Source organism: Colletotrichum tamarilloi (genome assembly GCF_030869305.1).
Source record: "Colletotrichum tamarilloi strain Tom-12 chromosome Unknown Scaffold_62.1, whole genome shotgun sequence".
Lineage (NCBI taxonomy): Eukaryota > Fungi > Ascomycota > Sordariomycetes > Glomerellales > Glomerellaceae > Colletotrichum > Colletotrichum tamarilloi.
In genome coordinates, this window is record NW_026849444.1 from 97,502 (window position 1) to 111,825 (window position 14,324).

Genomic DNA, 14,324 nt, shown 5'->3' on the forward strand with positions numbered 1-14,324 from the left:
GTTCCAATTGCGTAGGGTGCTTGCTGATTGTGTGGTTATCAAGCCCCCGAGTCCTAAAGCCAGCCGATTGGGAAAAGGACCCGAGGACCTTGAGAGACAGCGCCATAAAAGCAAGTATCACGGAAAAAGAAAGTAGATGTTGACGAGATGCAGACGTTATTGGTGGCGTGCATGACAAGTCAAGTTTGCGTTGCAGCGCCCCGGGGCTTGTGAACAAATACGGTGGACCAGCACGACCGCGCCAGAAGGATTTTAGCCTCTTAACATCTTGGTATTATTACACACCCAGTAGTGTTCCCTACACAGAACTTCACTAAATTTGGCTATGGATACAGTACCTTAGGTAAGTAGGTACAAAATGATTGTCTCACAGGGGGAAGAGGGCCGGACGCAGGGGGGACGTTTGCCATTGGACGTTGGTCTGATGTCATGGCAATTTGCGAGCTCAGCCAAGCAAATGTCTCAATTGGCGCGGGCAGTGGCAGTGGGCGCGGCCCCTCTCAAGCTTTCAGCTCCAGGGCAGCGTCTGGGGAAAAGACCAAAGCTCCCCCCAAGCTCTTGTCCCCAGGAAAACGGAAAGCTCCCAACACAAACACATATTATCCAGCCTCGCGCCCCCGTCATTGAGCTTAAGCATCTACCAAACTTTCCACACTCACACCGCATCAGCTTCATCCTCAAAACGCGTACCTAGCTACTCACAGACACAACAATGGCTTTCCGCTTCGCCGCAAGAAGACTCGCCCTCTCCCGCTCCGCCGTGCCGGCGCGTGCCTTCCACTCGACGCCCGCCGCCTTCGTCAAGGTTGGCGACGCCGTGCCCGAGGTCGACCTCGTCGAGAACTCGCCTGGTAATAAGGTCAACCTCGCCGAGGAGTTTGGCAAGGTCACCAATGGACTCATCATTGGCGTGCCCGCCGCCTTCTCCCCCGCGTGCTCCGCGAGCCACATCCCTTCGTACATCAACCACCCGAAGCTCAAGGAGGCCGGACCCGTCTTTGTCGTCTCCGTCAACGACCCCTTTGTGTAGGTTTCCCTCTCCGGGACCTTGACGCCTTTTGAGGATTGGAAGCCTCATTGAGGCTTCAGAGCAAGGATTTGTGGAAAGAAAGCGATTGATACTGACGACCGAGTAGCATGAAGGCCTGGGGTGACCAATTGGACCCCGCCGCCCAGACTGGAGTATGTTGCCATACCCTCTCCCCTCTTGCCTTGCGCCGAGGCAGCGTTGGCATGCTAACATTATGAAAGATTCGATTCCTGGGAGACCCGTCTGGCGAGTTCACCAGAGCGTTCGACGTCGACTTTGACAGCAAGGCTATCTTCGGCAACGACCGCAGCAAGCGCTATACCCTCGTGATCGAGAACGGAAAGGTCAAGGAGGCCCACGTTGAGCCCGATAACATTGGTACCGCAGGTAAGATTTCGAGGACCCGTAACACGCCGTATGAGAACTAGCTGACAGTGCGAACAGTTTCCCTGGCCGACAAGGTCTTGGGTTGAGAAGACATGGACTCGGAGTTGCGATGTTGCAAAGATTTACAAGAAAAAGAACCTCGAAGGCCACTTGGACTAGGTAGCTGCAGTTTGAAAGAAGATGCAATATGCATCGCGAATACCAGCTTGAATTCAAAGACAAACCCAAAAGACGTGTCTCCGAATCCGAACCCCTGACTGACAGCACCGAGAAGAAATGGTGTTTCACGTATCGGCCTAGGGGGTCCACCAAGAAATCGAATGCTTCTTTCGCCTGCTTAGAAAGCTATCATGTCGGACACGATATGAGTACCTGAGGTAATTGACAATGATGAGACTATCGCATTTGTCAAGCTTGCAACACCGAAGCTCAAGGAAACCTCGGGGCCAAAGTTGGCCGAGCCGGGGGCACTTGTGGACACCCGACATGTACCCGATGACCGGCGACATCGGAGCCACTTGGTGCCGGGCCGCTCCCGCCTGACAAATGCAGGGGCAAATAACGTGAGAATGCGACGTCGTTATCGATAAAGATGAATGACTAAGAGAAAGCGAGGGGCAGTTCCGTCAGGTTCCGCACTGCTTAACGAGCGACAAACACTGAGTCTTGACTCTAGGTGACACTCTCGAGGGTGGTGGTGGCGCTCAGGGCAGCTCTGTGAGTCGTCTACCGTCATGCCATGCATCAAGCCCAAAGCCAAAGACCACCCTTTCGCTTCTAGGTATCCGTATACCTGGCCTACTCCTGAGTCCCTCATCGCCCAACTCCGGACTGTCCCAGAGGCAAGGACCAAATTGTGAGTGCCAAAGGTCCATGGAGTCACCTGCACGCCGTCAGACACAATCACTGGCCAACGACTATTGCAATGACACTGGCACGGGGCTGCATCTGGCCCCCGAGGAGTTTGAGAACTGGTCTCTTCCCCGGCGGGATTGGAGAGACTGAGGTACTTTATCGAGTCGTGTGCCTGAAGCCCGCCTCTTTCATCAGTGCCTGATCAATTTCCCTAGGCTTGTATCCGTGGATGTAAAGATAGCGCTGGAAGCGCAAAATAGAAGCATCTCTAACCTTGTGACCATGTCCCCCCTCACTCCTGACCTCTAAGGAGGTACTTGGGGTACCTAGGGAAGGTACTCACTCACATTACTCATTTTGGGACTGGATCCCGCCATCATAATCCCAAGGACATAGGAGATGGGTATTGGAACGTAGTGTCGATGGTGTTCATGTTAAACGATTCCCTAGAGTCAGTCAGCCTATGCAGTGACATTAATACTAAGAGTTGCAAGGGCTGAGCTACCAGAGTGTGTGGTGAGAGTGACTTTGGAAGCGTCCTCCCGTCCCCCTTGGCCCTGCCCCTACACAGTAAGTACCGGTAGTTCACGGTGCAAGCCTGCGCCAGCCCAGCGGGGGGTTTGTCCCCTGCCCTATCGAGGTACTTGACATTTGCCGATGTCGCCCGCTATTCACGAAGTCACTCGGCTCAGTGCATTCTTCCAACCAACACCCCCGACGTCTGAGTTCGGTCATTGGATCCAACAAGTCACTCGCTGGGCGGGAAGGAAGTCACTGCCTGGTCCTGACTGTCTATGACTGCCAAACCAAACCATCCGACTCCCTCCCGCTACATACCTTACCTTATCCACCCATTCATCCCACCCACATCCCACACGCTCAGTTGCTCACTCAGGTCGTTCACCTTTCCCGCAACGCATTCCAATCCCACTTTCACATCCACATATCCACGCCCACCACACCCATCACCCATACCTTAGACTACCGCCCTCGCACTCATCTTTGCGGCATTCCTACACCGCAGGCAACCGAGCCAGGTCCTTATTGCCGCCTACCGCTCTGACTGATTTCGCCCGACCTCGAACCCGCCCTTTCTCGGCACGACCACATACTGCGAGCACCTTTGTATAACCTGCCCGGCTCTTCCCAGCCTTTGTACCTGTTTGTTGCCTCAGCCTTGGGCCATCGCAGCCTGCAACTTACCAATCTACCCCTCCACCCATCAAGTGACTCCCATACCGCGACCGGCGCCCAACGCAGGCATTCCCTCTCCCCTCGTTTGGATCTGATCCTCGTTCTCCATCTCCGTCATCCGTGTCTCACCCACCTATACAATTCAACCCGTTTCCGCCCCCTCGGAAACGCTTCCCTCGCCTCCATCTGCAGTCGGCACCATTCCTCCCACTACGCGGAAGAGAAAGGCCGCTGAGGCGACGATATCCTCCAATAACCAAGACACCGCGACAAAGAAGAGGATCGCCTCGGCTGCTGGACAGGACGCTCCCCCAACCCCCGTCACCACCGCGAGCAACGGCATGGATTCAGAGGAGGACTTCATGTCGGCTCCCTCGAGCGACGACGAGATCATGCAGGACGACAGCGGCGAGGACATGTCTGGTCCTGATGGTATGTATACACCGCTCAACCGAGTCTCTCCGGCCTCAAAACCACAGACTGACGTCTTTGATTCCTCCACAGATTTCGATGAAGATGACTTCGAAGACGAGCCCGAGGACCTGGGCATGATCAAAGACTCCGACAACAAAAAGAAGGTGGCCTACGACATCTCATTCAAAGTCTACGAACCAAAGGATATTCAGCGTCAACAGGATGACATGATTGACGAGGTCAACATGATCCTGAACATCCGCAAGGAGGATGTCGCGATATTGTTGCGGCACTTTAGGTGGAACAAAGAACGTTTGATCGAGGACTATATGGACGCTCCCAACAAGGTCTTGGAGGCTGCAGGTCTTGGCTCGAACGTGGCTGGCCCGCCCAAGCTTGAAGCTATTCCGGGTTTCATGTGCGACATTTGCTGCGAAGACGAGGAGGGCCTCCAGACCTTCTCTCTTAAGTGCGGCCACCGATACTGCGTAGACTGCTACCGCCAATACTTGACTCAAAAGATTCGCGAAGAAGGCGAGGCGGCTCGTATCCAGTGTCCGGCCGAGGGCTGCGGCCGCATCATCGATTCAAAGTCCTTGGATCTGCTCGTTGCAGCCGATCTCAACTCCCGATACCACGAGCTGTTAAATCGGACGTACGTGGAGGACAAGGAGATCCTGAAGTGGTGCCCTGCACCCGACTGCCCAAATGCCGTGGAATGCGCCATTAAGAAGAAGGACTTGGACAGAATCGTTCCCACAGTAGCATGCGGTTGCGGTCACCGCTTCTGCTTTGGTTGCATTTTAACTGACCATCAGCCTGCTCCCTGTGAGCTTGTCAAGCGATGGCTGAAGAAGTGCGCAGACGATTCGGAGACTGCAAATTGGATATCGGCCAATACCAAGGAGTGCCCCAAGTGCAACTCGACAATCGAGAAGAACGGCGGCTGCAACCACATGACATGCCGAAAGTGCAAGCATGAGTTCTGCTGGATGTGCATGGGCTTATGGTCGGAGCACGGCACGAGCTGGTACAACTGCAATCGTTTCGAGGAAAAGAGTGGTACAGATGCGCGTGATGCCCAGGCCAAGTCCCGCATATCGCTGGAACGCTACCTGCATTACTACAACCGATACGCCAATCACGAACAGTCTGCCAAGCTAGACAAAGACATTTACCATAAGACGGAGAAGAAGATGGTCCAGCTTCAGACAGCCTCGGGCATGTCTTGGATTGAGGTTCAATACCTGAACCAGGCCTCACAAACACTGCAAACTTGCCGGCAGACTCTTAAGTGGACCTACGCCTTCGCATTTTATTTGGCGCGCAACAACTTGACCGAGATTTTTGAAGATAACCAAAAGGACCTTGAGATGGCTGTCGAAGCCTTGTCAGAGATGTTTGAGAAGCCCGTCCAGGAGCTCTGTGACAAGAAGTTGAAAGTCGACATTATGGACAAGACTTCATACTGCAAGAAGCGAAGGATTATCTTGCTTGAAGACACTGCAGACAACCTGGCCAATGGTATGTTCGCAATATGAAGCCGATCGAATAAGAACTGACCGTAATAGGACGTTGGACATTTAATGTAGATCTTCACGGACCTTCACCAGTTGGTGCCACAAGCAGTCGTCGTCAGTAGATCGTGGATGATGCGGCCCCGGTGGAGCGCGAATTCGATGAAGACAGCGACGATGACTTCTTCTACAACGAGCCCTTGCCTGTCGACAATGTGGTGAGGCAGTGGCGGCTGCCGTGGTGAAGGAACACGATTCGCATGGTTCGTGAGGCTCGCGGATCGCTTTTTGGGCTTGGTACGGATGTACACAGAAGCGTGGACTCAGAGAGTCACGCAAAAGAATTGTGGCGTGGGTTTTGAGACGGAAACCTTGGCAGATGAAGGCATTAGACCCAGAAACGGAATCAACATGGGGAAGGATCGGCTGTTGCCTCGGGGTCATCACTTTAGTGTTCCAAGTATGGAACGAGTTGGAATTCTTTTTTTCTCCTCTCTCTTTCATAGTAAAGGAAGGCAAGGGAATGACTGCTTGCGCATCATGAGCATTGTGTATGGTATAGGTCTTCAGGTTACATGCCCAGTGTCCCAGGCACGGCGGGCTTCTTCTTTTTTTATCATTGGGCAAAACCACGTCCTTGCCAGTTTTCCATCCCGGATTCTATCTTCTGATATAGATGTGTGAAACATATGAGACGTGTGGGATTTGCAATCAGGATAACTTGCAATCTGTCTGTCTGTTTATGGCCGACGGGTACTGTTTGGTGGTTCCTTGCACGCTCGTATGGAAAGGGCTGTAACAAGGTGGGATTGGGCGCTAGGCGGCTTTCGGTCCCCGCCGAGATTGAACGTATAGCTAGATCCTTCAAAAGACGGACGACCTCACAGCGACAACCCTATAGATAAGAGATGACTGCGAAGGTAGGTTGTGATAAGTAATGACTTTAACATTGACCCATCAAGCTGTAGGCCGATCACAAGCAGTGGGACACATGTTTCATCAGAAAAAAAAAAAGGTCTTCCGGCCATCATGTTTTCCCATCATCACTACTTAAAAACTCCATGGTGTCCTAGTAATTACAATGCATACAAGAAACCCTGGCTACCCCGTCTCTCTTGACTTTCCGGCATGCTTCTCATGTTCTGTAGTCCCTTGTCACCTCCGACATGCCAAATGATAATGCATGCTGTATGCCTTCCTGCCTGTACGCCTCGGTGACCTTATCTTGAATGGCGACCATCAAATACCGCCCCTGGTCTGAGTCGGGGGAGATGGAGAACATGACCGGGTGCCTAGGAAACTCCCCTGGAGGAGTCGCGCTCATGGCGCCTCAATGATGCGTGACTCTTAACGCCTGCTTCCAAACTGGATAGAACAAAATAATGACACAACGTTTGTGGGTATCGCATCGACATGTGTTTAACAATTGCTTCAGTTGTATACAAACCGAGAAAGGTTCAGCGCCTTGGGCACGGAGTCTCCGTCGTCCTTCTGGCCGAGGTCGTGGGCAAAGACATCGTCGTCATTCTCGCCGTCGCTATCGGGGATGATCTGGTCTTCGCTTCCGCACGGCGCGTTCAGAGCCTCCACCTCGGCCAGATCGACTTTGGGCAGAGGCACAAACGACGGGTTGATGGGGAATGACTTGAGTAGCCGGCTCTTCCGGGGACTGCGCTTGGGGCTCCGCTGTATCGTGCTCTTAGTAGGAGATAGGGGCCGCCGGGCAGGCGGGTTCTTGCGCTGGAGGGCACGGGCTCCCATCCGCTGTAGCGGGGTGAGAAGAGGAGTGGCCTTTGACGTCCCAGCTGCGATTGAGCTAGCCGAAAATGTGATCGAGGATGCCGCAGTGGAGGGAGCAGCGGTCGAGGGTGTGAAAGTTGATGAATGCTGGGAGGCAATGGTGCTCGGCGTGTCGGGCTGGCTTGAGGCGGCAGGGCTGGGCTGAGAGCTGAAGGCAAATCGTTGTAATGACGTCCGTCTTATGTCCTTCTCTGGGAGCGACGAGACAGGCTTGCTTGGCTCGACGTCTTCTACTTCGGATAGATCGGTCTGTGACGTGGCTGATATTTCTCCGTCCTTGCTGAACTGGCTGTCCATACCGGCAGTTGCTTCCGTACCTGTATCCGTGCTCTGGCTCTCTTCGTAGACCGCGATTGACTTGGGCTTCGGGGCATGCCACCCATCAATGTCAGGGAGATTCAGTAGCGCCTCGTCGATGGAGTCGTCTGAGAATAGGAAACTGTCCTTGTTCTTGTTGGTGGAGCTTCTGTCCTTGGAGAAGAACTTGCTCTTTTGGGATTCCTCAGTTTTCGCTTCGGTAATATCTGTGTCTGCACAGAGACGGACCTTCTTGGGAGGCCGTTGGGAACCGCCTCTCATCAGTGCATCAATGTCGTCTATAGTATTTGTCGCGTCACCGACGGTGATACGACGGGTTCCGTCAGAGCTGCTAGGAGTATGTTGCTGCAGTAAGTCCTGGATGGGCTCGGTCCGTCGTCGTAAGAGGCGAGGGGAGGTATTTGAACGGGCGGTTCGTGTCGGGCGAGAGCTGGTGGTAGGCTGTGATGATGAAGTGCCATCGACATATGGTCTAGGAAGGGGAAAGACTCTGGGTACCAGGCCATTGTGAGTAAGAGCGGCAACTCTCTCTGGGTCGACAGAGAAACAGTTGCGGTCCATTTCACCCATCGGAATACGCTGGTGGCCCTTGAAGTACGAATCAATCGGTTTGGTCGGTTGTCGCGTGCGAGTCGACGATGAAGAGACAGCCGCAAGGGCCTCTGCAGACTGAGAATGTCTTCTCTTCGTATCGGTCTTGGAGCCAGGCATGGGCGCGGGGATGATGGTCTCCTTGGTAATGGGGTTGACATCTCCGAGTGCAATTGCCGTAGCCATGGCCGGCTCGACGTAACCACCAATGAACGGCATATCCTCCACACCCTTGCCTTCCTCTGGTTCTGTTAAACATACCAACCGTTTCGCTTTCGGGCAATAGACTCTTTGGTGGATGAATGTCAGCTCCGCCTGGGCAAACCGAGACATGTAATTCTCTGAAACGCGATGCTTGCCCTCGAACTGGATCATCCGGACCAGTCGATCGATGGTCTTGTACTTGCGAATCATCCGGTAGGCCGTCTTGAGGCCCATATTGTTGATGCCCTCGAGATAGTCGCACCCACTGAGAATGGCCATTCGGCGAAAATCGTCATCCGTCCACCCCGTAAGAGAAACCTCTCGAACCGCACAGAAATCCCTCCGATTGATCTCGATACAGTTGCCGTACTGGTCAAGTTTCGTGAGGAGCCGCTTGCAACCAAAAACCAAAAGATCCGAGTCCTCCGATAGAATGCCGTTAATGAGGCCTTGGCGTTCGAGGTAAACAAGCTGAGCATCAGCCTCGTACGGTGCGACGACGTACGAGATATCCATCTTTTTTAATTCGTCAATGAGATTGCGAGCCATCTCTGGTGTGACATCAATGGCCTTCTGAAACTCGAGGGCTGCTTGTGATGACTTTCCGGCTCTGAGAAGCTCCATGGCAGACTTCTTGCTCTCTTCACGACGTTTAGCGCGGGATCCCTCGGTGGCGGCTTTGCTGGGAAGGAAGTCGCCATCAAAGACAATGTATGGTGTGACGCCGAAATGCTTGAGCATCCTCACCCGGTGCATGGCGAAGTCGACATATCTGAGGCAAGGTTAGGCATACAAACCTTTGGTTACGTCTTGGGAAGCGCGCCATGCACAGCGCATTGCTAGGGCCACTTACTTGCGGGTGGGGTTGCCTTTGGCCAGATCAACAGCGCAGGCAATGGCTCCTCTGTGAAGCCATCCGTAAGCGTCGACGCCGAGCGTCTCACCAGCGAATTTCTTCAACTCGGTTGGCCTGTGGATGGACTTGAGCAACGGAAGCAGGCCTAGGGGTTCTTGGTGAGCAAGGAGGTTCGCCAGGCGGGAAGCAAGGGAGGAAATGTACCTGAGACGCCCATTGTTGATCGCGAGAAGTGTTCGCAGGTCCTCAAAGGTTGGCAAGTCAATATTTCCTCAAGGTTGCCTACGTGTCTCTCCAGTCCGATTCACAGGCCAGAAGCCGGGGTCGACAAAGGGAGATCAATGCTCAGTCCATTCGTTGAGAGAGAATGACGCGTGGGCAAGTCGTTCGCGTAAGAAGTGGAAGTCGGAACGCCAAGTCAGGTGATCCGGGGGCAAATGTAAACAAAGCACTCGGGCGCTACGTTGACGAGTTCGGAAATGCCACTTGTACGGAGGAAACGCGACGACAGGTTGGAGAACTGGAAGAGGGGAAAAGGCGAGGTCGACAGAAATTCACCACGATGCTGAGATCGGAGGAGCGAAAGTGTGCAGGTGGAGTGAATCACGGCTTCCTGCACGGGAAAGGGACGGTGGAATCGCCCGGGGGGACCTGGGCCTGCTATATTGGAACGCGGGTGGACACACCGCACCGCGTCAGACTCATATCGCGACTCCCAGTTCTCTTTCTCTCTCTGTCTTTTTCTTTTTTAAATCTTTATTTTTACGCAGGGACCATGCTAAGAAATGTGCCCCCAAAAAGGATTAGCGTGCGTAGACTGGGATATCCAGAGCAACGTCACTCTGCCCGGGTTTGGTTGAAGGCCATTGGACTCTTCATGGGGTTAGAGTGGAGACAGCAGGTATTGAGTCTTTTCATCTAATGTCCGTGCACACAGCAAACGCACCTGCAGACTCGGATGGGATTTTCATCGGGTGGGGCACAGACCGACTTTCACAGAACCAGTGCCATCGCAAATCTCATTCTGCGTCTTGTTCAACTCTGGGAATCATTGATCTCAGATACCAATCTTACTGTGGACTGAACCGGTCTCACTCGCTCTTTTTTCCAGTACCGTCAAGATGCCCTCAACATTAGAAAAGGCTCGCAAGCACATTGCGAAGAAGCGCAATGGCCATGACCTAGCCCTTCATGAGTTTTCCAGAGACTCCAAGCGTCTTCACAAGGCCTCGATCAGAGACCAAAGGCTAGGAAAGCTCCACGCCTCAAAGAACAAGAAGGAGCAGCCCATGAGTAAGATATGACTGTTCAAAAAGCATCGAGACTTTCCAACTGACATTTGGCAGTCGACCGTGCCTCCTTTTTCCAAAAGGCAATTCAGGAGAAGGGATCCGAACCCCTCGACTTGGCCGCCGTTCAGGAGCTCATCAGCAAGTACGTCGCAGAGGCCGAACAGTCCACATATGTTGAGCAAACACTGACACGTTGCCAGGTTTGTGCACCAGTACGATGAGGAGTACGCCGAGGTTAAGAAGACCCGCCGTGCCGGCCGCCCTGCAAGTGCCAAGGAAGACTTGCTCAAGCTGAGAATCTCTAACCTTGAAGAAGAGTACAAGATCGGATTCTGTCAGTTGGCTCCCGACAAGGTGTCTTTATTTTGCGGCATTCTAACATCTTTGTAGACCTTCCTGACCTCACAACGTCGTCCAACATCATCCAACTCGACCGCTGGGAGGGTTCATGGGCTTACCTCACCAACCTCGCCTGGGTCAAGATCACGAGTGACGGGAACGTCAGACCATCCAGCTTCCCTCCCAGGGTTTAGTTTTTGGCATTTTACAGCACGATCATGGCGTTTTCTTTTTCGGCGTTTGGGGAAAACATGAGGCCACGAGCCCGCTAGGCCTTGACGCAGCATCATCGATTTCACCGGGAGAAAGGATGGGGGGTTAACCATCAGCTCCAATTTCTGTATCCGGCTCCTCGTACGGTGCCACTATAGAAGGGCGGACTTTTCGCGGGCAATGTTTCAGACAGTTCAGGCACTGTATCGGAGTTCTTGTTTGGCCAACAGACAAATTTCTCCGGTTACATACAGCAACCGTGCATGTTGAGGTGCGAAAGGCCCAATGCTCGGATCACAGCAGACCACGCATAGCCAAATCACTGGCTCGTCAGCGTCTGAGCCATAATTCTCCTGTGCCGTTACACAAAGGGGGATTCGGCAAAGGGGCCCCAAACGTGGAGAGCATGTGGGTTCATAGGAATCGCGCGCCATACCGATGGTTCTTCGGAGGGGGGTTGCGAAAGAGGCGGGCGGCAGAGATCGAAGCAGCGTCATATGAAGAGCCAACGTGGCGGTTCTTGTATGAAACAGTTACTTCCGAAACTTTGGGTGAGGCTCGGCAAACCCTACCTGAGATCCTTGTAGCCTAGTATTATATGATCATCTTCGCCCCAGATCGCCCAACCATTGAAGTTACATGTTGCACGCCAATAGTCACGATGATGCCGAGAACCGAAAGATCCTAACCTTACAGCTTCACTGCACAACGCCTTTCCACAGTGTCGTCTGTCCATGCCCGACTGGCCAAGGAGGTCCAGATCATGCATCCCATCTGCCCCAAGCCTCCTAGACCAGGTCATTGGGACCACCTTGTCAACGAATCGTTATCCCACTTTATACTTAAACCCAGCTTCCCTTCGAGTTCCAAGTGCTACATTACACCGCCGGTCTACTCCTCTGCGAGACTTTCGACGGTAACACGCCTGCAGAGTCTTGTGGACGGGATGGACCCATCTACTCTACTCGATCCAAGGCTGTTCTCACAATGGTGAGATGCTGTGAATCGAACAGCGTCTGAGAATGTCGCAGGACAAAGGAGCAAGGTTTTGCTAGGCGCTTAGAGTAAGAAGGGCATCATGCTGTTGAACGACGATGGCGGCCCGGGGCCGGGCTCTTGTTGAGCTGGATCGATGAGCTGGATCTCGGGCGGGATCCCTGTCACGCAGGATCGCTCGGTCATCTCTAAGGGTATATCATCGAGCCGAATCTCTGGGTCTCCGCGCTCCCATTCATCACCGTTGGAGCGTTATATTCTACAAGTGCTGCAATTCTCATTGTCTAGGCCGTCTCGCCAATCTTTCCAGCTGTTTCAATCTTTCTCAATACTTGCGATAAGCCTTCCGTCGTTGAGCTAAGCCTCTCAGTAATGTGAGCCACCTCCTACAGTCTGATGCACTAAAGACAGATGCTTATATAGACACCTAGCAAGCCATGTGCAAATACATCACACACCTCCGCGTCTGCAACGTATGCAGTCACCAAGATACGGTCCTGATATCGGAAAGACCCTGCTTCCTTGCCAAGAAGAACGGAGTCTTTGGAAGCTGTGATGCCGGTATAGGTAGTGACCGCAGCTGTACCCGAAATCACTGTTGGAAGTGTAAAGAGAGGGTCCGTCGCATCCCTCGACCATCATCAGTGTCACGCCACATCAGTTTTCACTAGGAGTAGGATAAAGGAAGGGGGAAACCAGTATGGACGAGGAGTGTGGAAACGATAGAACCATTCTCTGGTAGGCTAGCTGTGGGCCAGCTAGAAACATTTATTACCATTTCCTACATTGATGTCTGTTACATGAAGACGGTTTCTTGAAGACGAGTCCACCTTCACACGGAGGATTCTGGGTGTCTGTACATCTGGATCCTGTTGCTACCTATTAAAGCTTAGCTCAGATTCCGTATCGATAACGTCAAAATCAAGATGCTTCTGTGGATCGATTCCAGATGCAGTGGAGTTTTGGTCTGGTGCCTGAATTTGGCAAAGTGTTTGCAGAATGGTCCCTGCCGTCCAGTCCCTGGCGGTTCCGCTCCACCTAGCGCCCGGCTGGTGCGGTGTCACCCGGCAAAAGGTTTCGCCGAATTGTGATCTGATGTCAAAAATTTTGGGAGCTCTCCAAAGCTTTTTTGCGACCTGGCAGATCCAGCAAATCCACCTCCACCCTCCTCCAACCAGCTTTTGCACCTCCCCTTGCCTTGACCATCACGACCTCTCAACACAACACCTCAGTCCACCCCCCATCATGCTTTCCATCAGATCCGTCGCGCGCTCCGCGCCTAGAGCTCTCTCCCGCCTTTCTCTCAGACAGACTGCGCGCCCTAGTGCCTTCATCAAGGCCGCCTCATGGAGCGCTGCCGTTCAGACCCAGCGCGCATCAGCCTTCTCCAGCTCTGCCTTCAGGAAATCTGCCGCCAGCGAGACCGATGCTGAGCTCGTCGCCAAGCTCGAGAGCGAGCTTCAGTTCGAGGAGGAGGTGAAGCAGAACGAGCAGCTGCCCGCGAGCGTTAAGGACTTCATCGACAACAGCCCCTTTGAGCTCCAAGACACCCCTGGCAAGGAGGAGGTCAAGCTCATCCGCAAGTTTGGCGAGGAGAAGTAAGTTTGCATTCCGAGCATCGTCTAGCAGACACTGTGAAACGGGAAACTAACAGGAAAACCTTAGGATCACAATCACTTTCTCCATCGCTGACCTCGCCAACTACGATCCCGAGATGTACGACCAGGACCGCGCCCTCGAGGACGAGGAATTCGAGTCCGACGTCCAGAACCCCAACAAGCAGTCTGGCGTCCAGTCATCCGGCGGCGCCCGCTCCGCCAACGCCGAAGAGCAGCTCGAGGAGGAGGAGGGCGACCTCGACGAGGCCGCTCCCCCTTGCCGCCTGAGCATCGTCGTCGAGAAGCCCGGCAAGACCCCCGGCGCCTTGAACATTGACGCCACCGCTCAGGACGGCGCCATCGTCGTCGACAACATGTTCTACTACGAGGACGGCAAGCTCGCTCACGCCTCCAACGCCGAGGTCGCCCACGCCCGCAGCGACATCTACCCTGGCCCCCCCTTCGGCAGCCTCGACGAGGACCTGCAGATCCTGATGGAGCGCTACCTCGAGGAGCGCGGCATCACCCAGGCCCTGGCCGTCTTCGCGCCCGACTACATTGACGTCAAGGAGCAGCGCGAGTATGTCCGGTGGTTGAGCAACGTCAAGGGCTTCGTGAACGCCTAAATTCAACTTCAATGACTCTGTTTGGGAGGGGGAAAGTCCTGTTGGGAAGAAAGAAACTCAATGATGTATGATGGCGCGGCGCACGTGCAAAGTG

General features: G+C 53.7%; 6 protein-coding genes across 6 annotated transcripts; 5 read left to right on the forward strand and 1 right to left on the reverse strand.

Moving 5' to 3' along the window:
- Window positions 1-712: 712 nt before the first annotated feature.
- Window positions 713-1,503, forward strand: CTAM01_11443 (redoxin; the record flags this gene model as incomplete). The annotated part of the gene is made up of 4 exons (XM_060527454.1): window positions 713-1,026; window positions 1,137-1,182; window positions 1,252-1,417; window positions 1,475-1,503. The coding sequence occupies 4 exons, from the start codon at window positions 713-715 to the stop codon at window positions 1,501-1,503; spliced, it is 555 nt and encodes a 184-aa protein (XP_060377894.1).
- Window positions 1,504-3,609: 2,106 nt separating this feature from the next.
- Window positions 3,610-5,522, forward strand: CTAM01_11444 (IBR domain-containing protein; the record flags this gene model as incomplete). The annotated part of the gene is made up of 3 exons (XM_060527455.1): window positions 3,610-3,898; window positions 3,971-5,404; window positions 5,452-5,522. Coding segments are annotated over 3 exons (1,794 nt in total), but the record flags the coding sequence as incomplete, so codon positions are not given.
- Window positions 5,523-6,828: 1,306 nt separating this feature from the next.
- Window positions 6,829-9,383, reverse strand: CTAM01_11445 (uncharacterized protein; the record flags this gene model as incomplete). Its single annotated transcript, XM_060527456.1, has 3 exons — window positions 6,829-9,082; window positions 9,164-9,311; window positions 9,371-9,383. The coding sequence occupies 3 exons, from the start codon at window positions 9,381-9,383 to the stop codon at window positions 6,829-6,831; spliced, it is 2,415 nt and encodes an 804-aa protein (XP_060377896.1).
- Window positions 9,384-10,287: 904 nt separating this feature from the next.
- On the forward strand, window positions 10,288-10,991 carry CTAM01_11446 (uncharacterized protein; the record flags this gene model as incomplete). The annotated part of the gene is made up of 4 exons (XM_060527457.1): window positions 10,288-10,459; window positions 10,513-10,600; window positions 10,659-10,792; window positions 10,849-10,991. The coding sequence occupies 4 exons, from the start codon at window positions 10,288-10,290 to the stop codon at window positions 10,989-10,991; spliced, it is 537 nt and encodes a 178-aa protein (XP_060377897.1).
- A 1,452-nt stretch (window positions 10,992-12,443) lies between these two features.
- Window positions 12,444-12,677, forward strand: CTAM01_11447 (uncharacterized protein; the record flags this gene model as incomplete). The annotated part of the gene is made up of 1 exon (XM_060527458.1): window positions 12,444-12,677. The coding sequence occupies one exon, from the start codon at window positions 12,444-12,446 to the stop codon at window positions 12,675-12,677; it is 234 nt and encodes a 77-aa protein (XP_060377898.1).
- A 328-nt stretch (window positions 12,678-13,005) lies between these two features.
- On the forward strand, window positions 13,006-14,230 carry CTAM01_11448 (uncharacterized protein; the record flags this gene model as incomplete). The annotated part of the gene is made up of 2 exons (XM_060527459.1): window positions 13,006-13,604; window positions 13,672-14,230. The coding sequence occupies 2 exons, from the start codon at window positions 13,006-13,008 to the stop codon at window positions 14,228-14,230; spliced, it is 1,158 nt and encodes a 385-aa protein (XP_060377899.1).
- Window positions 14,231-14,324: the final 94 nt, after the last annotated feature.